Source organism: Oncorhynchus mykiss, chromosome 4 (genome assembly GCF_057628025.1).
Source record: "Oncorhynchus mykiss isolate SJ-2025 chromosome 4, ASM5762802v1, whole genome shotgun sequence".
Lineage (NCBI taxonomy): Eukaryota > Metazoa > Chordata > Actinopteri > Salmoniformes > Salmonidae > Oncorhynchus > Oncorhynchus mykiss.
Window position 1 is genome coordinate 15,611,661 of NC_143025.1, and position 23,799 is coordinate 15,635,459.

At 40.9% G+C, this 23,799-nt stretch overlaps 3 protein-coding genes across 16 annotated transcripts; 1 reads left to right on the plus strand and 2 right to left on the minus strand.

Annotated features, from left to right (window-relative positions):
- Positions 1-12: 12 nt before the first annotated feature.
- LOC110521374 (mixed lineage kinase domain-like protein) lies at positions 13-7,987 on the minus strand. Of its 7 annotated transcripts, none has more exons than XM_021598881.3 (11): positions 7,689-7,987; positions 4,744-5,193; positions 3,190-3,297; positions 2,481-2,658; positions 2,282-2,382; positions 1,981-2,116; positions 1,352-1,436; positions 1,098-1,252; positions 897-946; positions 693-721; positions 13-383 (listed from the first exon to the last, which is right to left on the minus strand). In XM_021598881.3, exons 2-11 carry the CDS (start codon positions 5,189-5,191, stop codon positions 345-347), a joined length of 1,329 nt encoding a protein of 442 aa, XP_021454556.2. In that variant the 5' UTR covers positions 5,192-5,193; positions 7,689-7,987; the 3' UTR covers positions 13-344. The 7 variants fall into 7 exon arrangements, with proteins under 7 accessions (XP_021454556.2, XP_021454554.2, XP_090087350.1 ...); XM_021598879.3 differs by having other exon boundaries at positions 581-721; XM_090231224.1 differs by lacking the exon at positions 7,689-7,987 and adding an exon at positions 5,557-5,792.
- A 1,806-nt stretch (positions 7,988-9,793) lies between these two features.
- Positions 9,794-12,898, plus strand: etfbkmt (electron transfer flavoprotein subunit beta lysine methyltransferase). Of its 2 annotated transcripts, none has more exons than XM_021598884.3 (3): positions 9,794-10,727; positions 11,270-11,400; positions 11,485-12,898. In XM_021598884.3, exons 1-3 carry the CDS (start codon positions 10,603-10,605, stop codon positions 11,832-11,834), a joined length of 606 nt encoding a protein of 201 aa, XP_021454559.1. In that variant the 5' UTR covers positions 9,794-10,602; the 3' UTR covers positions 11,835-12,898. The 2 variants fall into 2 exon arrangements, with proteins under 2 accessions (XP_021454559.1, XP_021454558.2); XM_021598883.3 differs by having other exon boundaries at positions 10,635-11,191.
- A 1,993-nt stretch (positions 12,899-14,891) lies between these two features.
- Positions 14,892-22,203, minus strand: amn1 (antagonist of mitotic exit network 1 homolog (S. cerevisiae)). Of its 7 annotated transcripts, none has more exons than XR_016495124.1 (7): positions 20,433-20,629; positions 20,133-20,265; positions 18,681-18,810; positions 18,089-18,319; positions 17,302-17,358; positions 16,842-16,953; positions 14,892-15,897 (listed from the first exon to the last, which is right to left on the minus strand). XR_016495124.1 is itself a non-coding variant. In XM_021598887.3 (7 exons), the coding sequence occupies exons 2-7, from the start codon at positions 20,214-20,216 to the stop codon at positions 15,830-15,832; spliced, it is 669 nt and encodes a 222-aa protein (XP_021454562.2). In that variant the 5' UTR covers positions 20,217-20,265; positions 20,568-22,203; the 3' UTR covers positions 14,892-15,829. The 7 variants fall into 7 exon arrangements, 5 of the variants coding, with proteins under 5 accessions (XP_021454562.2, XP_021454560.2, XP_021454561.2 ...); XR_016495125.1 differs by having other exon boundaries at positions 19,881-20,265; positions 20,433-20,551; XM_021598887.3 differs by having other exon boundaries at positions 18,102-18,319; positions 20,568-22,203.
- Between the last annotated feature and the right edge of the window lie 1,596 nt (positions 22,204-23,799).

Consider the following 23,799-nt stretch of genomic DNA (forward strand, 5'->3'; position numbering starts at 1 on the left):
CAAACAAATCGCTTCATTATTAAATATTTTATTTTCAAAGCTTTGAACCATAGTAGCAAACATTTGATGGTGTTGCTTTAATAGTTTGTCAAATCAATTGCAAATCATTTCACCGTTTCAATCAAAGTTATTCCTGACTAATGACGTAAAAATGTACTAGGCTTAAATGACATCACAGGCACTTGATCAACCATCTGTTGGTGTGGGGTTGTTCATCCCATGATGAATTTGGGGCGGTCAGTTGATGTCTTTAGACAGGAGCTGAAACTGGAACTGTTCTTGTTTATCCTCTTCTCCAGCCATGTTTCTGAGAGCTCTGGAGAGGAAACTCTGTTAGTCCTCCTCTAACTGCTCCACCACTTTGCGAAGCTTGTCCACCAACACTGTGAAACAGACAGACTTGATTACACAATCTGTCCTGGGTATTATAACACCTCTTAATGATGATGATCAGAATGGAAATAAGAAACAATGATAACAGGACAAATAGGAATCATTATGGAACAGGTGAAATAATTGTATGTAGGCCTACAGTAGGTCATAATGTCTAGGCCTATTAGTTGTGTGTTGAAGGTATTACCTCCTGCCGTTGGCCTGTGGAAGCTGTCATAGGAGCGACAGGCGTTGATCAGTTCTCTCAACTGTTTTGGGGAGTCTTCAGGAAGAGGTTCAGTATATTTGTCTTTACTCACCCTCTTTAACACCTCTTCTGGTAACCAGTCTGATCAGAAGACGAAAGAAAACAGAAATTAAATGACAGATGTCTAAATATGACAGAGTAACCATATGCTTATAGAGAGAGAGAAAACCCAAACATGCTATTTTCAGATGTATCATTGGCATTGCTGTTAGTAGAAAGGCTGTGTTTAATAAACACTAACAGAGTTGACACACACCTCTGAAGGGAATCTCGCGGGTTGCAATCTCACACAGGACAATGCCAAAACTGCAATGGACACAATTCAAACAGAGTGAGCTTGCAGTAGACTGAGGGCCTACATTAGACTAAAAAGTACCATTTCAAAATAAAAAAAAATGTATTGGGTTTGTGATTTTACATTAATTTACAATATCTGAGTGTGTGATGGAAAGCTGACCTGTACATCTCACAGGCTTTGTTGTAGGGGTTGTTGATACTCTCAAGCTGCTCCGGGGAGCTGTAGCATAAGGAGCTGCAGCATAAGGAGCAGCTCTTCCGGTCCTTAGACTTCTTCAACGAAGTCTCTGTTTTCACCAGCTCCAAACCTCCTAGCTGACCACACAACAACTACATTGAGCTGGAGTACTTCGCCTATCACTTTGTAGTGCCAAACACACATGGATGTGTAGTGGAATGCATTAAACCTCATACCTTCACTCTGTACCCGGTATCTACTAGGAATTTTCTGCTGTTGATGCATCCGTGCACTTGAAACTTCTTCTCAGACTGGTGTAATCTACAGTGAGAGAGGGATTAGCTAGTCATGTCAGGGTAGCTCAGTGTGATTAGGATACGCTTTCTTGTTCTGTGAACTTTGGTGAGCAGGGCACAGATACAGTGTACCCATTATTTTAGTGAAGAGGAAACACCAGACCATACTGTATATTATTGGTGGGTAGAAGTTAATAGGTGGATCATAAGATGCATGAATAGCATCCAACATTCCTCTGTTGAATTTAGCCAAATTGTACCCAGTGACATTTGGCTGTGGCAGGGGTGCGACCATCAGAGGTGTGACTTTATTAGCCAGCTTTTGGTGTCGCTTTCCGCCGCGCTGGCGGAACCCTTTCATGTCCGCCAACATTTCATGTTGAAGGTGTCTGTACTGGTTGCGACAGAGCCTTTTTCAACATAAAAGTATGATAGGCCAATTCCTTAGTTCAAATTGTATAAATATAACACATTTATGGCAACGATATGGCAGATGGTGCTTCATGTGTAATAGGTGTACTGTCTGGTCTACGTGTGTAAGGGACAGGGTAAAGAGTGGTATACTGTACCTGTAAAGGCCTTGTGCTGCATCCAGACTCATGCGGGCCCTTCTGTCCCAGGGCAGCTTACTTTGGGAATCCAGCACCTCTCTTAGACTGCCCTTCTCACAAAACTCCATCACAATAAGGTAGTTTGGATTGGGACCTGCAGGACAACAAGGGTAGAGAAAAGGATGATTAAATGCAACAAGGGCACATCATCATCACATTTTGATATCATATCCTGCAATCACATGGTGATTATATCCCATCTCCTATTTGTTCAGCAACTATTTCACATACTGTAAAACAAATAGAGTAGCCCACTCACCGCCCTCTTGCTGGACACAGATCCCAAACATTCGCAGGATGTTTGGCGACTCAAAGCGCTTCATAGTCTCCACCTCCTTTTTGAAGATGCTTCTCAGCTGACTGGGTGGGACAAACATAACCGATTAGACAAATAGATGTTTAGAACTGAAGTTTATACTAAAATAATTCTGAGATGTCTTGTATGCTACGCTACATACCTTGGGCTTGTGCTCCTTGGGTAGGTGTATCTTTTGATGGCTACTGTGAATTTGTTATACTCTCCTTTGTACAAAACTGAGTTGTCATTTTTTAATATGGGCTCTTTGGGCATGTCGTAGGTCAGCTCTTCTGGCTTGATCTCTCTGATGTCTTGAATTAAAATGCTGGGCTTCTGTACTGTAAATGGATAACACACAACAAAGCCAATATGATAAAGTCACACAGGCACTTAGGAACATAACAGATCAATTACACAGATAACTCAAGGTACCACAGGACAACACACAGTGTTGTAAAATACAGTGCGGATGGGGGGTGCTTGCCTGGTGCAGGATGCAAAACTGTGTGTGTTTTGGGATCTGATTTGAATGACACATTGTTTACCATCCCATGCACATAATTTTCATCTGTGCAGAGTGCCGTCAATATAGTTTGTGTGAGTGGAACAATAGTGCTTGTAGTATCAAACAAAAACATAGAAAGGTGTAAACCACACAGGAACAAACGAGCAAACAGACTCTCAGCCCCTTTTTATCACCTGGTGCTAGTTGGGAAATGTGAGATTAATGAACACAGAAGTTGCTCAGAATCCAAATGAAATAGTAGTTACCAAATGCAGTATGATGTTTGAATGTGATCAATTGGCAACAACTAAGGACAAAACATTTTTTTGTTAAATTAGACATTTATCTATATAGGCTTACTCACAGGTTTCCAACATTGCTTTGATGTCTTTCACATCCTTTTTGGTGGAGTCCATTTTCTCATGCATTGTGTCCATTCTTTCCTTGGTGCCCTCCGCCAGAGACTGTAGCACTGTGGGTTATATTGGCACCGATATGACATTTGTCTGATACTGATATTAGATATTTTCCTTGCCAAAAAAAACTGATACCGATAACCAATATTATAAATTTTAGCTGCCTTTTAAGCATTCTAGTACAGTTAAATAGTTAACACACACACACACACAGCAGTCTAAGGCACTGCATCTCAGTGCAAGAGGCGTCACTACGGTCCCTGGTTCAAATCCAGGCTGTATCACATCCGGCCGTGATTGGGAGTTCCATAGGGCAGCGCACAATTGGCCCCGTGTTGTCCGGGCCATAAAGGTTACACACACCCTGACCAAATAGATATTTTGTTGCCATTTTTGTATGTCCCCATTACCAGTAAATCATAATTTAACCTATTTCTTTCACTAACTTGCTGTGCTGTTTCGTTGTTAATTTATTCAGTCGTTTCATTCTCAATCAGGATTTCTATGGAACGCCGTTTAGGTCTTTGGGTGTCAAAAAAGATACACGTCAAATAACACAACATAATCTGTTTCAGTAGCTATAGTTTGCGTTAGTAATGCAAATTCCACTTAATCCTTATTGTGTCTAGCTTCATAACACATAACCCAGTCTCACAAGCCAGATGAAGCTAGCTGGCTGCTTATAATGTTAGGTTTGGGCAACAGGGTTTAATAGCTGGCAAGCTATTTATTTGCATGAACTTAAGTTCAATTGGCAACCTAGCTAATACTTACTCACAATGATTCCTAAATCATTGCTTAGAATAATGAAAATGACTGCAGTTTCTACAGGTAATTGTTTTCAGGCTGGTTGTATTGGCGCTAGCTAGGTAACGTTAGCATGCTAAAGCTAGCTACCCCAGCAGTTGCGGTCGAACAAATTATGCTTTATTACCAAAGCGGTATTGTAAACACATCGTTCGTGGCCGGTGTTTACTTGTTTGCTGACTTTTGTACAGCTTTGACAGTGCTACTGTATCTTTTTTTGGTTTGCAAAGACTCGAACGGTGTTCCATCGGAAAAATTGCGCACTTAGTAGTGTTAACCGGTGCTCGACCAGTCGGCAAAAGCCAACATCACCCACCACAGAGAACGGTTGATTGTCAAGGGCAATGAATTCCATTCCAATCTGAGTTGTCTCGCTGAAATTTTGTTTTGTTGACTGCTCGATCCACACAGCAGACATGGTGGGCTAGTTTAGGAATGCTGTGTTGCACGTATAGCTCAACATTTTATGTGGCGTCATTACGTCATTAACCTTCGTTAAATAGGCATGTACGCCATCGGGTTTGCATATCTGGCGTTAAACTAGACGTCGGCTAATACCGATGTTGGCATTTCTAGCTATTTTTTTTAATCGTCCGATAACGATATGTTCACCGATATATCGTGCATCCCTAATTGGCACAATGTCACCTGCATGAAATTGCCCCACCCCACACACGGTGTACTCGGTGTCTCACATTTTTGCAGCTCCAGACAATCAATCTCTCTGTCTTCCTCATCCTCTCTCCATCTTGTCGCCTCTTGAAACACCTGCTGTAGCTTCTGTCTCTGGTCCACCTGCAGGGCAAGCGAGAGCACCTGAGCTGCATCATTCAAGCGCTCATTCAAACTTTCAAAATCATCTCCCTGGTCGTAGGCCTTCAGGATGCGCTTCAGGTAGCTGGCACTGGCATATTTCTTAACCACATCCTCGGCAGATTCTAAGGTGAATTTGAGCTCACTCAGGCCGTTCTCCACATGGGCAGGGTATTCCCCCAGCCCCTTCATCTTTACCGCCCTCACCAGCTCTTCCAAGGCTTTTACACGCATACCCAAACGCTGACATCGCTTCTTGTTGGCTTTCACTTCACCACATAGAGAGTAGAGCTTCTCCGCTATGCCCAAGATGGGATCTATGATGTCCATGGCTGGAGAAAGAAGAAATAGTTTTAAGAAATGCATTCAACAAGGTTTTCCAAAAACATAGCTCTGAGAAAGTCTATCTACCAAAGCTTATATACAGTACAGTATACTAACTTGTTGACAGAGCACAAACCTTGTTCAACAATTTATGTTGAACCCATCCCATAGCAGCCTTACAAGTTCTGGCGACATCTCTCCCGCTACAAATCAGTTAGACATTTTATGTGCAGATTGTATGTATGTAGGCATTGTTACCACCTGAGGGCATTGATGATATCAGCTGAAACAGTACATCAGGTCCTTAGGAGTGTATTCATTCCGTAAACCGTTTCCCATATAAAAACAGAACGAAACTGGGAGTGACCTACCTGAATTTGTTCAATAGAAACTCTCATTTGCGTTTTCTGTTTGTAGTAAACAGTTTGTTGCAAAACATTTAGCAACAGATTAAATGTTTGGCAACAGAATCGGCGTAATGAATACAGCACAGGTATTTTCTTGACCATAACCACTTATTTCCCAGAAGCTATTTTGGCACTGAGTAATGTCAGATAATGTATTTTGAAAGCTAGTCAGGAAGAGGAAGGGAAACTTGCTTAACCCTGATACACATCTGACGTGAGGTACTAATGAGCTGTTTGAGTTCTTGCGAAAGCTAAGGGAAGTTTATTTTGCCTTAATTTCAAAAATAAATGATCACCAGTCATGACAAACAATAAGGGCTGGTTTCCCAGACCCAGATTAAGCTCTGGAATAAAATGTACTTTAAAGTGAGAAAATTGCTGTTGATGGCATGGATATGACCTCTTGAAAAAAAAAGTGTTTTAGATGCATGCCAGCAAACCCACTACACAAAACTAAACAATACATTAATTTCACAATAACGCTGACAAACGGTGTCCACAAACTGTTAGGGCCTACATAAAGCTGTCCCAACAGCAGTCCAAACACCTTACCCCTGCTACACCTGGCTATCAGCGGAGCCTTGTCTGGCAGCGAAACAGTTCATTCAGCCTCATTTACTGCCTTTTAAAAAACATGGCTGACTTGCTTAAACAAATGTGGTTTCTACAGACAATTGAGATGTACAAACTATGGAATAAGTGGACAAAGAGTGGATAAGAGACAATCTGTAATTTCAATGAAGACAATGAGCGAGCTAGGACAGACATAGTCAATATAACTATTTGTTCAGCACTTTTGAAATGTACAGCGACAGAATTCAAAACATGGGCATTTCTTACATTATTCTGCCTGTCCACCAAGTCAGAACCGTAGGATAAATATAGGGGGCATATAAGTAGACAATGAAAGCTCTTACAATATTTGACAATTACATTTCTCTAAAACTCACTTTGTGAGTCCAAAATCAGCAGTCCCATCAAAGCTGCTGTAGATATAATGTGATTTGACAAAATGTTATCTGTGACCAATGACCTCTGGCATTCTCTGGATATATGGTGATTTCAAGACAACTGGGAACTCTTGAAAAAAATAAGGCTGAATCATGAAGATGTCAGGTCAAGGCTCTAGAAAGAGGCCCGAGTTCCCGACTTGCAAGTCCGCGTTGGATGACCGTTCAAACGTATTTTCCCAGTCGGAGCTCATTTCACCCCCCCCCCCCCCCCCCCCCCCCCCCCCCCAGAGTTCCCAGTTGTCTCGAACTCACTGAAATCAGATTTCCCAGTTCTGAGTTTCAAGTTGTTTTGAGCGCGGAAAAAGTCATATTGGATTGACACCATGGCCTATGTTGAATGTTTATCCTTTTAAGATTGGAAAAGAGACCCTTGAACCCAGACTCGGGACCACACACCCACTCCACTGAATTTGAGTTCTACCCTTAGGTTTGGTGGTGACAGTGTCCCCATGAGTGACAGAGCCAATCACAACAGAACTAGAGAACATTACTAACGCTCTGTATTTTCCGTTGGCTGCCCCACCATCACAGAAAACACTGAGCTTGGCTGGAATACCTGCCTTTTAGAGCTGCCTTACTCAAGAAGGCAACATGCAAAACAAGATTGTATGGCAGAAAGACTTGCTTCAAGCTAATGTAAAACCTCTTAAGTATGCCCTTACCTTTTATTTTATCTATTATTTAACTAGGCAAGTCAGTTAAGAAAAAATATTATTTACAATGACATTCTACCCAGGCCAAACCCTAACAACACTGGGCCACCCTATGGGACTCCCAATCACAGCCGGTTGTGGAATCGAACCAGGGTCTGTAGTGACACCTCAAGCACTGAGATGCAGTGTAGACCGCTGTGCCACTCAGGAACCCAAGGAAATATTTGAGGGTCTCAATGCAACGCCTTTAAACAATTCACTTAGGTAAAGAGAAATTATTCCATACCAGACTCCATTAGATCAAAAATTCTGAACCAACTATATTAATTTGGGAACATGTCGAAAAGCATTAAACATTCGTGGCAATTTATCTAGCTTGCTGTTGTTAACTCAATTGTCCTGGGATATAAACATTGGGTTGTTATTTTACCTGAAAGGCACAAGGTCCTCTACTCCCAACAATTAATCCACAGATAAAAGGGTGGATTTCTAGTAATCTAGTAATCTCTCCTCCTTCAGGCTTCTTCTTCTTTGAACTTTATATGGTGGTTGTCAACCAACTTTAAGGTGCATTACCACTACAGACTGGAGTGTGGACCTCAGTTCATCTTTCAATCACCCATGTGGGTATATGCTCCAAAAAAACACTGAGGAGATGGGAGAGGCGGGACTTGCAGCTCGTCAAGCGCCTGGCTATGCACGCACTCGTTGCAAGCAGTGTGGTGCAATGATTGAATAACAAGTATGTGCACATTTATTTTGCAACACTCGCGTGTGGTTACAGTATTTTCAACTTCTACTCTTACTTCACTAAATTCCTAAAGAAAAAACCCAGTAAAAAGTACCCAAAAGTACTGACACTCAAAAGTACTTCTTACATTTTTACGGGAAATTGGTCCAATTCACGCACTTATCAAGAGAACATCCCTTGTCATCCCTACTGCCTCTGATCTGGCCTAATCACTAAACACAAAGGCTTTGTTTTTAAATTATGTTGGAGTGTGCCCCTGGCTATCTAAATATGAATTTGAGATGATTTATACTTTTACCTGTACTTTTGATACTTAAGTATATTTGAGCAATTCCATTTACTTTTGATACTTAAGTATATTTAAAACAAAATACTTCTACACTTTTACTCAAGTATGACAATTGAGTATTTTTTCCACCACTGAACAGATCCCCCATATCACTAGTAGTGATATTGTCACATCTGTTGATTGGTTGCATTATCGATTGTTCCACACTTGGAACATCAACTGTTCAATGACAATCAGCAGTTTTTGCATTAGACAGGAAACAGACACACTCTAATAAGAATTTATGATGAATGGTTTGAGCAAAAAGTATTGTTCTCAACAGCAGGATGTAGGCCGTAAGACAAATCTCACGCATCACCAGCACTTGTTATTGTTCTCTGTTCAACTTCAAACCTATTGTAAGTTTGAAATGAAACATACCCTGAAAGGCTGTTGTTGTCAAGGCTGAGACTTCACTGACATCTGAAACTCAATGTGATCTCCTTTCAGTTTCAGATGTCAGTGAAGTCTCAGTACCAACAAAACAACAGTCTCTCAAGGTATGTTTCATTTCAAACGTACAATGTATGGAAGCCCATTCCCACCACCAAAAAAAAACAATACAATGTCAATACTAGCTCAACATTGCAAGATACTAACTTTAAATTGTGAGATACTAACTTGACATTTCTAGAGAGTAGAACATATATATATGCTTCTTCATTTGTAGCATTATGTGGCAATTTCCATCTATCCACGTTGCAGTGATCAGCACAAACTACTGGCCAGATGGCATTTGCCCCAACACTTTTGATTCAATTGAATAACAAATATTGACACAGTAGCATTGAAAATAGGGACAAAGTACTGTTGTTTAGACTGATTTGCCTCATGATTTGTCAACTCATGCACAATTAACAGGGTGCTTCAGTCTGATCTACTGTAGCCTACTGATAACAACCACAGCTGCAGGTAGCCTAGAGAAGCCTATGCACTCTTGATTTCCTCTAGCCAGGGGAAACAAAGCGGTAATGTTATGCATTTATTGCCTAAAATATGCCTATTTATACATGTATGTGTTAAGAGAAAATATGAATGTGATCAAATTCGGTTTATATTTAAACTTTGGCTGGCTAGGCTACCTAGACTTTATCAATTCCAAATTATTGGTTTGAATTCATTAAATATGTGAAATTGAATTACACAATAATGTATGTTGATGCTAATTTTATGTACAATATTCAATTATATTTGCATATGATAAAAATAGCCTAATATATTTCATATGCCATAAACTATTGTTTTTTAAGTTTCATTCAATTCATTCTAATTAACTTAATCATTATGACACACCCCTCACTATTGTCATTGGTTGCACTAATTGCACTCTTTGTCTACATAATCTTGTTCAAGTATTTCTGGTGTTATCCTGAAGAAGACACAGTGATACCGAAACGTTGGTGATGTACTCAATAAATTACTAGGAGTTTATATATGGAGTGTGCAAATCTTTTTATTTTTGATAGTTTATTGAATTAATCAATCAACACAAAGGTGATGACATACTGTGTGATTAACCGTCACATTACAGATGCAAAGTCCTACACAATGCAACCCTGCATAAAGCAAGTTCAGTTATATTATCCAATCGCAGTTGTCTAGTTTTTTTTTAAACGATATGACCTGCTTCGAAAACATCTAGTCCCATCATAGCCCATATAAAACTGTTTAACAGCTGATTTATTTCTGTGTCATACCCTACAACTAGGGTCTGAAGTTTTACCTGGTTAGGTAGCCTACCAGATCCGGAACCACCAGTCTGGGACCTGTGGTGTCGCCTCTGAAATCACCACACACTGTTACAAATGAAGACACATTTTCTATAAGTATGGTCTACTATCTCAAAATTTGACTTAGTACATACTTTTTTTTAGATAGTATCTTGACATTTATTTTATAGTATCGACATTTTTTTCCATGGAGGGATTGGGCTTCCATACCCTTTGTGTACACCTACACCACTTCTACGCACAGTAGAGCTGTGCACTTCCCGTGATTATTTCCGTTCATGTCTAGTTATCTAATTTCTTTCTTAACAATAGTAATAGCATGTTATATTTTCTTAAATGCATGCCTATGCCTTCTTACTCAATCAAGAGACCCCAAATGACCCAATTGTTAAATAAATAAATACATTTTCCCAATCAAAAGTTATGAAATCTGCCTAAAATGGCGCTGAGTGTGAAGTGGAAAGATGATGCTGCCTTTGCCCCATCCACGAGAAGCTTGGCATTAATATGATCCAAATGAGATTGGCTGAAAAAAATGTACAGAGCGGAACGAAAAGTACTATTCGCTATAGTGCAGTGGCATCATGCACGCGTTGTACATTTATTTGGTCCTGTCATGTTTTGCTTCCGTGTGGGAACAACGCTCTTGTGCCTTCATTGGTTAGGATTTACATATTAACATTTCTGTGTGAAATGGGGAAAAACACTGAACCGTCGGTAGCTATATAGTTGGTCAAATAAAAAATAAAAAAACTTGCAGCTAGAATCACATTGTGAACATATACGTTTGCGTTTGATGGCATGCTTTTTTGATTTAGTAAGTAGCTCGGTAGCTAGCTAGCTAACAAAATGTTAACCAGGCTTGGAGTTTTTGGTTATATGAACATTGTCAAAACACTTTGCACTAGTACAAATAGATATCTTCAAGGCTTCGCCTCAGATAATGATATAAAGACATTTATTATAGAAAACACTGAGATAGTAAGGAAGCATAACTTGACCCCAGAAATCCATTTGAGACTGTTCACCCCAAATTGTCGGTTTTGGCATGCAAGACCAGAACTGTGGCCTTTCTCTGACCCATTCTGGGCAATATACTGGCCAGGGGGACAAGCACTCGCCAGGTATGTTATTGTTTTGAATGCACTATTGTAAATGAATTACCACTAATAAGCCCATAATATAACCCACCACCTCTCTAGGTATCTATTGAGTAACCCTGGAGTGTCACAGGGCAAGAGAGTGTTAGATCTGGGGTGCGGCTGTGGAGCCTCTGCTATAGCTGCCAAGTTCTGCGGTGCTTCTCATGTAGTAGCCAATGACATCGACCCTGGTAAGACAACACTTTAGTACATTTCACTGATTGATTCTATCCTTGGGGTATGAAGACCTCTGTCCTGATTCTCCCTCGTTCCAGTTGCAGCCATCGCGACCCAGCTGAACTGTGAGCTGAATGGCCTGAACCCCCTCCCTTGTGATACGGAGAATGTGATTAGTGCAGAGCCCGAGGAATATGACCTCATCCTCCTGGGAGACATGTTCTATGAGGAGGCATTGGCGGACAGCCTTCACAGCTGGTTAAACTGCTGCATCCAGACCCACGGGACACAGGTCCTGATAGGAGACCCGGGGAGGGCCCAGTTTGAAGGACACGGCATCAGGAGGCTCCTGCGTCAGGAGGCTCAGTTTGAACTGCCTAAAGCTGTCAGAGAGGAGAACTATGGACTGACCTGCAGCACTGTGTGGCGCTACCTGCCTGAACTCTGACAGACATCTTTCACAAACCCATATTTGTATGTGCTTTAGAGCACTCCTTCAACTGTTGTTGTTCGTGACTCTTGACATATGATTGTGGAATTGCTATCAGCAAGTGCCTGGCATTGACTCAATTAAAACTTGTCAATCTTCTTTGCCATGAAGTCAAATGTACTGTTGTTAAACAAACACCTCTTTTGACATCTCAAACCTAAGCATATCTCTTTTATTCAAAACCCAGCAATAATGCCACAGTAGTATGGGGTGTTGTCTCAACAAAGTTGTACACAGATCTATGATTTGAAAATGACAGGTAACAAATGTAATACAGTACATATTTCAAATGCAATCAATCACATCTGTGTTAACAATAAAGCATGTAAACTTACACTGCTGTCAGATTGCAATCCAATGACCTAACAGTAGGGGGCATCCACACTCCTTACTATCATTCATGACATGTAGCCACTACCTCCTGACCCTGAGTTGGCTCTATAAAAATTATACTCCATATTTATTCATCTGGCAGATAAAAACACCCTTTTTAAATAATTCAGAGTCAAATATAGATTAAACCCTTGGTTTTCTTTGGAATTATTTGAGCTCATTCAGAGGAGAAATCAGGCTTGGGCCAAAGCAAGGAAACTGACTCTGTAGTGGACTGGCAATCCTTCAGACAATTGAGAAACAGATGTACTATCTCGTTTAAGAAAGCTAAATCAAGCTACTTTTTAAGCTCTTATTTTGGAAAACAGTAAATGCACTGAAGCGTACAAATTCCTCTTCATCCCTGCCTTATAAAGTTCTGCCTGACTGGCATCATAACTGAGAAGAATGTGATAAGTGATGCATTTAATCATCATTTTATCTCGGCATGCTTTTTATTTGAGAGAAACGGCGGTATAGTTGACCCTGGTCAGTCAATCATCTGCTCGTCCCTCTGCCAGACTCTAGCTGACTCAACAGTTAATCTGTCAACTTCTAGGGAATCTTTGTTTTCATTTCAACAATTTACTATCTGTTATGTGCTAGATGCCTTGCTTAAGATTGATGTAAAATAAATCCTCTGGCGCTGATATGCTTGATCCATTTTTGCTGCAGCTCTCTGCCTCTCTGATTGCTGAATCATTAACCTGGTACTATCCCACGGGTTTGTAAGGTGGTCCATGTACGCCCCTTCACAAAGGTTATGACCCATGTGACCTAGATAATTATCGGCCTTCTTGCCTAGCTAAAATATTAGAATCTTTGATTAATTCTCAGCTACCATATTTCTTATCTTTGAAATGTATTCTAAATGTACAGTGCATTTGGAAGGTATTCAGATCCCTTCACTTTTTCCACATTTGGTTGCGTTACAGCCATATTCTAAAATGTATTACAGTGCCTTGCGAAAGTATTCGGCCCCCTTGAACTTTGCGACCTTTTGCTACATTTCAGGCTTCAAACATAAAGATATAAAACTGTATTTTTTTGTGAAGAATCAACAACAAGTGGGGCACAATCATGAAGTGGAACGACATTTATTGGATATTTCAAACTTTTTTAACAAATCAAAAACTGAAAAATTGGGCGTGCAAAATTATTCAGCCCCCTTAAGTTAATACTTTGTAGCGCCACCTTTTGCTGTGATTACAGCTGTAAGTCGCTTGGGGTATGTCTCTATCAGTTTTGCACATGGAGAGACTGAATTTTTTTTCCCATTCCTCCTTGCAAAACAGCTCAAGCTCAGTGAGGTTGGATGGAGAGCATTTGTGAACAGCAGTTTTCAGTTCTTTCCACAGATTCTCGATTGGATTCAGGTCTGGACTTTGACTTGGCCATTCTAACACCTGGATATGTTTATTTTTGAACCATTCCATTGTAGATTTTGCTTTATCTTTTGGATCATTGTCTTGTTGGAAGACAAATCTCCGTCCCAGTCTCAGGTCTTTTGCAGACTCCATCAGGTTCTTCCAGAATGGTCCTGTATTTGGCTCCATCCATCTTCCCATCAATTTTAACCATCTTCCCTGTCCCTGCTGAAGAAAAGCAGGCCCAAACCATGATGCTGCCACCACCATGTTTGACAGTGGGGATGGTGTGTTCAGCTGTGTTGCTTTTACGCCAAACATAACGTTTTGCATTGTTGCCAAAAAGTTCCATTTTGGTTTCATCTGACCAGAGCACCTTCTTCCACATGTTTGGTGTGTCTCCCAGGTGGCTTGTGGCAAACTTTAAACAACACTTTTTATGGATATCTTTAAGAAATGGCTTTCTTCTTGCCACTCTTCCATAAAGGCCAGATTTGTGCAATATACGACTGATTGTTGTCCTATGGACAGAGTCTCCCACCTCAGCTGTAGATCTCTGCAGTTCATCCAGAGTGATCATGGGCCTCTTGGCTGCATCTCTGATCAGTCTTCTCCTTGTATGAGCTGAAAGTTTAGAGGGACGGCCAGGTCTTGGTAGATTTGCAGTGGTCTGATACTCCTTCCATTTCAATATTATCGCTTGCACAGTGCTCCTTGGGATGTTTAAAGCTTGGGAAATCTTTTTGTATCCAAATCCGGCTTTAAACTTCTTCACAACAGTATCTCGGACCTGCCTGGTGTGTTCCTTGTTCTTCATGATGCTCTCTGCGCTTTTAACGGACCTCTGAGACTATCACAGTGTAGGTGCATTTATACGGAGACTTGATTACACACAGGTGGATTGTATTTATCATCATTAGTCATTTAGGTCAACATTGGATCATTCAGAGATCCTCACTGAACTTCTGGAGAGAGTTTGCTGCACTGAAAGTAAAGGGGCTGAATAATTTTGCACACCCAATTTTTCAGTTTTTGATTTGTTAAAAAAGTTTGAAATATCCAATAAATGTCGTTCCACTTCATGATTGTGTCCCACTTGTTGTTGATTCTTCACAAAAAAATACAGTTTTATATCTTTATGTTTGAAGCCTGAAATGTGGCAAAAGGTCGCAAAGTTCAAGGGGGCCGAATACTTTCGCAAGGCACTGTAAATAAATGTTTTCCCACATCAATCTACACACAATACCCCATAATGAAAAAGTGCAAACAGATTAAATTTTTTTGCAAAATAAAAAAAAGTACTTTAATTACATAAGTATTCAGACCCTTTGCGATGAGACTTGAAATTGAGCTCAGGTGCATCATGTTTCCATCAGCATACCTTCTGTAATGAAGGTCATGTATGCATTGGTACATCTTATCTTTTTTGTTTTACATAAGAAGTACAAAGGCAAAGAAGCCCATACCTTCCTGAGAAGAGCCTTTACCTAACATACATACATACATACAATGAACCTACTACTATGTGAAGGGCCCAAACAGATAAGAGAGAGAAGCATGTTTTTTCCATGTTACACATATAGTTAAACAGGCAGTTCGCATCCCAGTGTACCTGAACAGACTTGGCTCCAACATATTATTTATTTCCAAATGTAAGATTGTATCACTACTTTTGTGCTTACATATTTACAACAGGAGAAGAGAGTAACAACAGGGTGCTGCGTGCATACAACCAGGTTACAGCAAGGACATCTCAAATGAAGTACAGTGAAAAGAATGTCCTAAGTGCATTTACAAAAAAAAAATTGTTAGAGAATAAATAAGAAATGTTTTTCTGTGTATAAATTGCAAACATTGACAGAGAATAGAACACTGAGCAGCACATCCAACTAACTAGAGGTTTGATCTTCAACCACTGTTATTGATGATAATCACACTACAAAGCTAAGATTTACTGAGACCGGTGTTTTTTTCTTTAGCGGACTGTAAATAACAACCATTAGCCTAGTTCAGTCACTTCGGTCCCAGAAGCTTTTAAGGAGTTTGTGTGTGTTCTTTCCATCCCTCCTCCTGCCATCCTCTTCAGTGCTCCCTTGGAGTAAGTACAAGTTGCTCCTAATGCCTTGATCCAGGGTCAGATAATCTAATGGGTAGGTTAAGGATTGTGGGTAGGGTAATCTGTTCCTAGGTCTGCATTTATGGGTAACTTTTCCCTCAGTACACTGTCCATGATACCTGTTGGAACTTATCTGGGTCTAAAAGGTTATGCAGGGCCTCTTGATCTGAAAGACAAAGGAGGTTAAGGTTTTAGCTGTTGTTGGGTTTTGAGAATGTGAAATATACTTATTAATTTCACTGATGGAGTGCTAGGATTTAGAGGGTCTACACCAGACGTTAAGGGTTATAGGAGGAAGGTACATAGTGTGTGCAAGTAAGCTTGGAATGTGTTGAGTGCAAGGAAGCAATTACATGTGGCAGGCATTGATAAGAAGAGATTGTTAATTTCTAAAATCTCTACCCATGTCAATGTGGGAGAGAGTGTAATGCATAACGTTTACATTATGTCAGGATATGTTATTGTTAGCCATCAGAGATCCTCTGGCAGGAGAAGAGAGACAGATTGGTATCAATAACCATGACAGCCTTGAGTTGGGGAGGAGTGAGCACTTTGGGGTAGAGGTCAGGTCAGATGAAGTGAGGAAGAACAGATATCACTAAGGTTCTGTCTAGCAACAGAGATGCATTGCCTGTTAATTTGTAGAGGAGGAGACTCAGCCTCGGAGAAAGGGTTAAATATCAGTGCTTGTGTGAAATGTCGGTTGTATGAATTACAGCTGTATCGACCCTTTGGGAAGAATTAAACTTGGTTAAGCTTCTCTAGTGTCTGCGAGGTTCTAATTTTCAGAGTAAATAACTAATACTATACAGTTGAAAATTTACCACACTTGTCTTTTGAATACCAATTTATAAACACACATACAGGTCTGGACTGGGCTAGTGAAACGGACGGTGCTGCTAACGGTATATTTTCCTCCACTGTCCCGGTCCCCATACCAGGCTCTCTGCTCACAGACACACGTGACCGCCCTCAACCTACCAACTGTTTGAGCTATCAAAAGATCTAATTGGATAACTCCATCGGCAACATTTCTAATCAGCTGTGGAGTGAGCTTACTTTCTTAATGCTGTTATAGCAGACGACTTATACTTTGAGCTAAAGGCTCACCAGTGATGAGAGGACATCCATCGAAGGTAAAGATCCGGACGTTGGGGCAGCTTGTAAGGACAGCCTTCACGGCCTTGCCTGTCAGGTTACGACATCGGGCCAACTGGAGTTCCTACAACACATCCAATCACATAGTTTATAGATCCCTGTCTGTCTAGACATAATACTCTGGCTCCAAAATAACATGGGAAAACGTCACACTTGGAAGTCTTTGTATAAAAACAAATAAGACTTGAATCAAGGTTGGACGTTATCTTTCCAAGTGTGCTTAGATACTAAGTTGCTGCCATAGCCATCACCTTGAAGAACGTGTGCCCATAGCTACTTTTTTGCACACTTGTACTATACTAGGGGTATTAATTTAGCATTTTAAGTTTGAACAAACAAGATCTACACAACAACAAAAGCATAAAGTGACAGAGTTTATTGTCCTCTATGAGGAAATTGTTGGTCTTCTTACCTTCAAACTATTAGAGCACGGTGCAGTAGCCAGCCCAATGACACCCTCATCTGTAACCTGAAACAAAGCACATATGATCTCAGTTTTGCTGAGGTGATTGACTTACTTACAAGCAATAAGCAGTGTACATTAGCTACATCAGAAATCTGGTACTTCTAATGTGCGTTGTGGTGGAAAAACCTCTCAGAAGGCAGTTGGATCTCAATATACAAAAGCTTTATTACGAGCATTCATGCAAGGGAAAAAACAATTAGACTCGCTTTGTTCATGCAGACATTTATAGAAAAAATGGTGAGGGGTGTGGGGGGTCACTTGGATGAGTCAGTTACTTCTACTTATCACTAGATAACAGTCCCAGAGGTAGCAGACAAATCATACCAAGGACACACAACCTCAGTTAACAGAAACCACAAAAGATTGTTTCACAAAAAGTTAGAACATGGCAGTTTAGAAACAGTTATAAAACAGTCTGATTAAGTCAAAAGAGCAACTTGAAACCATGCGATTGAGCAATCTTACGGATACTAAGAGGAACAGGATGACCTGTTCCTTATTCAGGCCATATAAGATGACAAATTAAATGTTCCTCTTCCAAAGTACCAACCTGGTAATGCTGTGTTCCAGAGGGATAAACCATCAATTCCTGTTATACTAAGATAATCTAAATCTTAGGAATAGGAGGAACGCAGCCTTCACAAAGTATTCAGTCCTAAACCCAGGGTTTAAGTTTATTTAGAGAGATATGTCATCCAATCTGCAGTGAAAACGTAATAAGCATCTCACTCACTCAATTGAATTACCTGGGTTCCCGAGAGATTGAGGCTATGGAGAAGCCTGCAGTTTCCTGCCAGTGCCAGCAGGGCGGCATCTCCCACAGCAGAGCAGCCCCAGAGGGAGAGGACCTCCAGCGAACTGCAGCCGTGGGCCAGCGCCAGGACCCCTTCATCGGTCACTGCAGCACACTCGGTCAGATCCACGACCTGCAGGCCTGGGCAGGAGGCCGCCAGGGCCCTCACACCTACAGAGAACCGACCAATCAACATGTTAGTTGTATAGAGCAATGTAATTGTATTAGATCACATCATATGTCATATTGTGTTGTAATAATATTTACTTTGTGGGTGCTTATATTTGACCAGTTTCACACATGTACAAGTCTGTATTATATGCATGTGTGAATTGCAAATGTGTTTTTTGCATATCCCAACTCCCCCTGAGACAACCTCAGAGTGGGGTCACAGCAAGGGTCAGCCATTATCAAAGGCAATGTATTGTATTATGATGATCATTACATTGTAAAGTACTGTATTGTAAACAATGAGATGGTCCAGATGGGTTTTTCTTTAACACCAAAAATGTTCCGTTTGGTAGGCAGGTACCATCTGAGGTGATGCTGGGTTGGCCTCGCAGAAGGATCATCCGGAGCTGCGGACAGCGGATCTGTTGCAGGGCGGAGTCAGACACTCTGCAGTTCATCATGTCCAGCTTGTGTGTCCCAAGATGCATCAGCTGAGGACAAACACAGTAGGAAGTGTGCAGGAGTTGGTTCTATCCCAGTAGTAACACAGAATGAATAACATGACCTTGATTAGAATCATGTGTGTTAGTGCTGGCCAAACCAGAGAGGAAGAGAGAGACCCAACTCGGGGGAAAATCTGTCTTTTTTTTGTTTTGTTTCGCCCACCAAGCAATAAGTTTTTGTATGGAGGTCAATAAGAGTGTGTCGAATTTGGTCATCAGTTTTTTTTAGGGTTTATTTGCAACGTGAGGTGGATTTTATCAAATATACGTTTTGTAATGCTTAAGTTGTTACAAATGTACTGATAAGTAGGACACGTGACATCCCGGCAACTCTGAGAAAAAAAAACGTAATATTGGAGTTGTCTCAGGTTAGCTAATCATATTCATGGTATGAGGCTAGTAGCATAGCGCATCTCTCCATTGAATACAAGCAGTTCACCTCAACGACCCTCATCGAATATTCAAAATAGGATTACTATATTGAATTGTATCCACCAAGCCAAAAATAATAATAGGTAGGAACTAGACAGCTTGTGTCGTGGAAATATTTGCTCAATCATATTTCTCAGATACCGGAACTTGTGAATACAAATAGACAAAGTAACGAGCCGAGCTGGTCCACGATCAACCAACTTTCCAGCCTCGGCACACACTTTCTATAGTTTTCATCCTTACGTCACACACATAGTAACTCCTCTTTATGTTAATGACTCATCCCCTCTGGCATTTAGCCACCATTATCTTTTTGCCTTGCAATCATTTCAGCTTGGTTTCCATTTTCTTATTGGCACAGACATTAGGGCATAGATTCTATTGGTGGCGTAACCATAGCAATAGTACAAAAATAAACAGACATGCACACTCCTAATGCATGTGCATGTCTAATGGTGCTTAAGTAATGCAAACCTATGCTCATAATGCACGTCTAATGGACCTCACTGGACTAGGTAATGGCTTCAATTAGCCTAATGACCTAGACACACATATAGAGTGCACTGATTCTGCTTACTACTCTAAGATGTATAATGTGCACACATGTACTGGAAAATTCTCAATACCTGCTGTGCCGCTTTGTGGATGACCCCCATTGTTAGGGTTGAGAGATGCATCTTGTCAGTATATCCATAATCCTTGGCTAAACACATGCCCTAGCTCAATTGAGGGCGCTGCTGGTGGATGATATATGTACTGCTAGGCTGGAACAAAAACCTGCACACAGTCAGAACTGAAAGTGTCCACTGTAGTTCCAGAATAGGAATTCTCCAGAACCACAGTGGACAACCGTATTTCATATAACACACAGCTAATACCTGGCTGATGTTTAGGTCGGTCACCTTGCCCTGTGATGACATGATTCGTAGCAGCGTGTCTTTTATGCCCGCAGGTAAAGCCATGCAGTTACTGAGGTATCTGTCCGCATAGATTGCGACATATTCGGCGCTTCTGCAAGAACGGAAATGTACATCAATGAACATGTAACTATCTAATTAGTAGGTGACGTTAGTTACCCTAGACACCTAGCAAGCTAGCTAGACGAATTGTTACAAATCACATTTCATAGACGCTCAAAAAACGAACATTTCTGTAACCTATCAGAGCTACCCACTCACATATTCAAAAGCGAATCCATTGCCAAAATGCCACTCCTGTGTCTGGGCAAGTGGTTATGGAGAAGCTAACCTCCTAAAGCTAGCTCCCTGACAGGTGATCCAAACACAGATAAAACAATGAGCCAGATATCTCACCAGATGTATAAATGTGAAGCATCCGGTTAGAGTTTCCACTCACTACCAAATTTGGTGACGACAGGAAGCCCAATGGTCGGCTGTGGGAAAAGATGGAGGAAGATTTTGGCCGAAATTCAGCAAATATTTTCATCGATGAAACATTTGATCTCCATACAGGTTTCTGTTTCCAAAATTATAATCTGTAACACAGAATGGACTGCGTTTTTGACAAATTGTTTTAAAGCTTTGTTTAGAAGGAGTGCAAGGGCGAATTGAATGATTGCAGCCTCGCTCTTCACAGAATAGGCGATCAATGCGCAATGTCGAACAATCCCAGTCAGTCACTTTTCACCCGGGGCAAACTACACCTACCCGGGAGAAAAAGTGTATTTTATGCCTTTTTTAATTATTTTAAATGTTTTAATGTAATCATATTACAGATACTTTTGAACAAAAAAAATACTTTTAGCCAGCGGAAAATAGAAGTATTGCGCCGTGATTGGCTCAGTCTTCTGTCACTCATCGGGACACCACCACATCGCTAAATGGAAGTCCTTAGTAAGGGTAGATATCCAACATTTCAGCCCTTTGTGTCCTGACACTGCCATAGCTATATTACAAGTGCCCTTCCAAGAAGGCTCAAGGTCATTGGCCACAGATAAAATGACGTTATAGTCATCATCATCATGAATCAAGTCCACAATCTACTGGCAAATTATTTTTAATCCTTGTCATATGAAGATAAATAATGAAGAGAAATTATAGATCGGTACACATCGGCCATTGGACATAAAGATTACACAACAAGTTGGAAATCGCAAATTCAACAATGAGTCGTTTGGAAGGAATCATTGGCTAACTGCAAGCATTTCAAAGCAATCACCAGCCTTGCTTTTCATTGGAGTGGCTGTGTGTTTTTTCTTCTTCCCGTTTCCCACCATAAATTCAGAGAATGCCAGACATTGATGACAAAATGTGCCCACAAAGGACTGCCGCGCCAGCCACCTTCCTGTTTAAATGAGCATATCACAAGGTTAGTCCAAAAAAGTCTTGCATGCTGCATAAATGATGTAATATGCAAGGGAGATATGTATACTGAAGCCTCACCCTAATCATTTGGTCTATGTTCACCAACGCGGTATTGTAAACACATAATTTGTGACAGGTGTGTGCTTGTTTGACAGTGCTACTGATAGTAGTGGTGGCGCTTGGCTTGGATGTGAAAATTCAGTACACACAACATTCTATAATAGAATTGTGTTATTTGACGTGTCAAATTAAAGCTTATTTAACGTCAAATAGTGTTATGATATGTATCTTTTTTGACATGCAAAGACCCAAAACGGTGTACAATGTGCCTCATCCTAATAATTTGGTATATTTTCACCTCTTAATTTCACCTACTGTTCTAACTTGGTGATGCACATGTAGCCTATAACCTGTTTTAGAGAAATGTAATCATCAAATATCGTAAAAGCTTTCATTGTCTGTGTGAGCTTTCACCAGTCTTGTGTGGGTGGCCTCTGGTCTCTCTGCCCGAGGTAGAGCTGACAAAGAGTGAACAGAATACGAGCTGGCACGGACAGAGGGACGCACCACCATCGGCAGGAATGTTCTGGAGGGGACAATCCTCAGGAACTGCGAGGGCTGGAGCTGGAGTAGGGGTGACAATGTGGGAAGAAAGTTTGTGACAAAGCAAAAAAGACATGGGGAAAAGTCATGGCATTCTTCTGGGAGTTGCCAGGGACCTCACAATACAATATCCCCATTCTATATTACGATTCGTTACTGTGATTTTATTGTGATTCGATGTTCCAAACATATTGCTAACTATATGTCTGCTGCAGAGGGACAAGAGTCCCATGGAAAACGTTTTTTATCAGTCATGGAAATGCAATAAATATCGGTAACAGTAAAAAGGCCTCGTTCATTATTTAATTCTGGCTTCCATTACTGTCACGTTGCCATGCCAAGCTAAAATGTGTACATTTGTATTGTCAGTAATGTCAAGACAGAGGTCTGTGAAGAGAGGTGGGTTTCTTTAGGATTCATATTAGGCATAGATGCTTGTAATGTCCAACTGGTTTAGTCATGATGATAATACTGACATGACATCATGACACGCCTCCAGGTCAACACCTACAGTACCTCATCATGTATATTCCAAATGCCGTTCTGTTTGTGATGTACATTGTTAGATGAATATCTCACAAAGTGCCCTCTTTCGTAATTTCATTATGTCTTTAGTTATTGTCCTGCATGATATTTGGATGCAAATGGGAAACCATCAGACCAGGCAGAGCTGGTGGAACTGATTCAGGTTTGTAGGCCTCCTTGCTCGCACACGCTTTTCAGTTCTGCCCACAAATGTTCTATAGGATTGAGGTCAGGCCACTCCATGGCCACTCCAATACCTTGACTTTGTTGTCCTTAAGCCATTTTGCCACAACTTTGGAAGTGTGCTTGGAGTCATTGTCAATTTGGAAGACTCATTTGCGACCAAGCTTTAACCTGATGTCCTGAGATTTTGCTTCAATATATTCACGTAATTTTCCATCCTCATGATGCCATCTATTTTGTGAAGTGCACCAGTTCCTCCTGCAGCAAAGCACCCCCACAACATGATGCTGCCACCACCGTGCTTCACGGTTGGGATGGTGTTCTTTGGCTTGCAAGCCTCTCCCTTTTTCCTCTTAACATAATGATGGTCATAATGGCCAAACATTTCTATTTTTGTTTCATCAGACCAGAGGACATTTCTCCAAAAAGTAGGATCTTTGTCCCCATGTGTAGTTGCAAACCATAGTCTGGCTTTTTTATGGCTGTTTTGGAGCAGTGGCTTCTTCCTTGCTGAGCGGCCTTTCAGGTTATGTTGATATAGGACTAGTTTTTACTATGGATATAGATACTTTTGTACCTGTTTCCCCCAGCATCTTCACAAGGTCCTTTGCTGTTGTTCTGGGATAGATTTGCGCTTTTCGCACCAAAGCACGTTTCTAGGAGAGAGCACGTGTCTCCTTGTAGTGGGTGCGTGTTGGTGGCAGGGAAGTCAGGCGCAGGAGAACGAACTTGGTATAAACGGAGTCGTTTAATAAGTGCTCATAAAACTCCAAAAATCTAAATATACAAAATAAATATAAAAGTGGGTACAAAACCCGTCGCACACTGACACATGTATTATGTATCCTGCCCTTTTATTCTGAGAATTCTGAGATTAGCCTTTGTGGTGCCGTTAGGCGTGTTTCAGGAT

Excerpts from the sequence above, each read along its gene's own strand:
- LOC110521374 (XM_021598879.3), bottom strand. The coding sequence starts at position 5,191 with ATGGACATCATAGATCCCATCTTGGGCATAGCGGAGAAGCTCTACTCT. Across the intron at positions 1,253-1,351 it reads ATACCGGGTACAGAGTGAAG|CTAGGAGGTTTGGAGCTGGT; the intron begins GTATGAGGTTTA and ends TTGTGTGGTCAG. Across the intron at positions 722-896 it reads CCGCGAGATTCCCTTCAGAG|ACTGGTTACCAGAAGAGGTG; the intron begins GTGTGTGTCAAC and ends TCTTCTGATCAG.
- etfbkmt (XM_021598883.3), top strand. The coding sequence starts at position 10,917 with ATGTTAACCAGGCTTGGAGTTTTTGGTTATATGAACATTGTCAAAACA. Across the intron at positions 11,192-11,269 it reads GGGGGACAAGCACTCGCCAG|GTATCTATTGAGTAACCCTG; the intron begins GTATGTTATTGT and ends CCACCTCTCTAG. Across the intron at positions 11,401-11,484 it reads AGCCAATGACATCGACCCTG|TTGCAGCCATCGCGACCCAG; the intron begins GTAAGACAACAC and ends CCCTCGTTCCAG.
- amn1 (XM_090231230.1), bottom strand. The coding sequence starts at position 20,452 with ATGGATTCGCTTTTGAATAT. Across the intron at positions 17,359-18,101 it reads TCAATCTCTCGGGAACCCAG|GTTACAGATGAGGGTGTCAT; the intron begins GTAATTCAATTG and ends GCTTTGTTTCAG. Across the intron at positions 16,954-17,301 it reads CGTGCTCTAATAGTTTGAAG|GAACTCCAGTTGGCCCGATG; the intron begins GTAAGAAGACCA and ends GATGTGTTGTAG.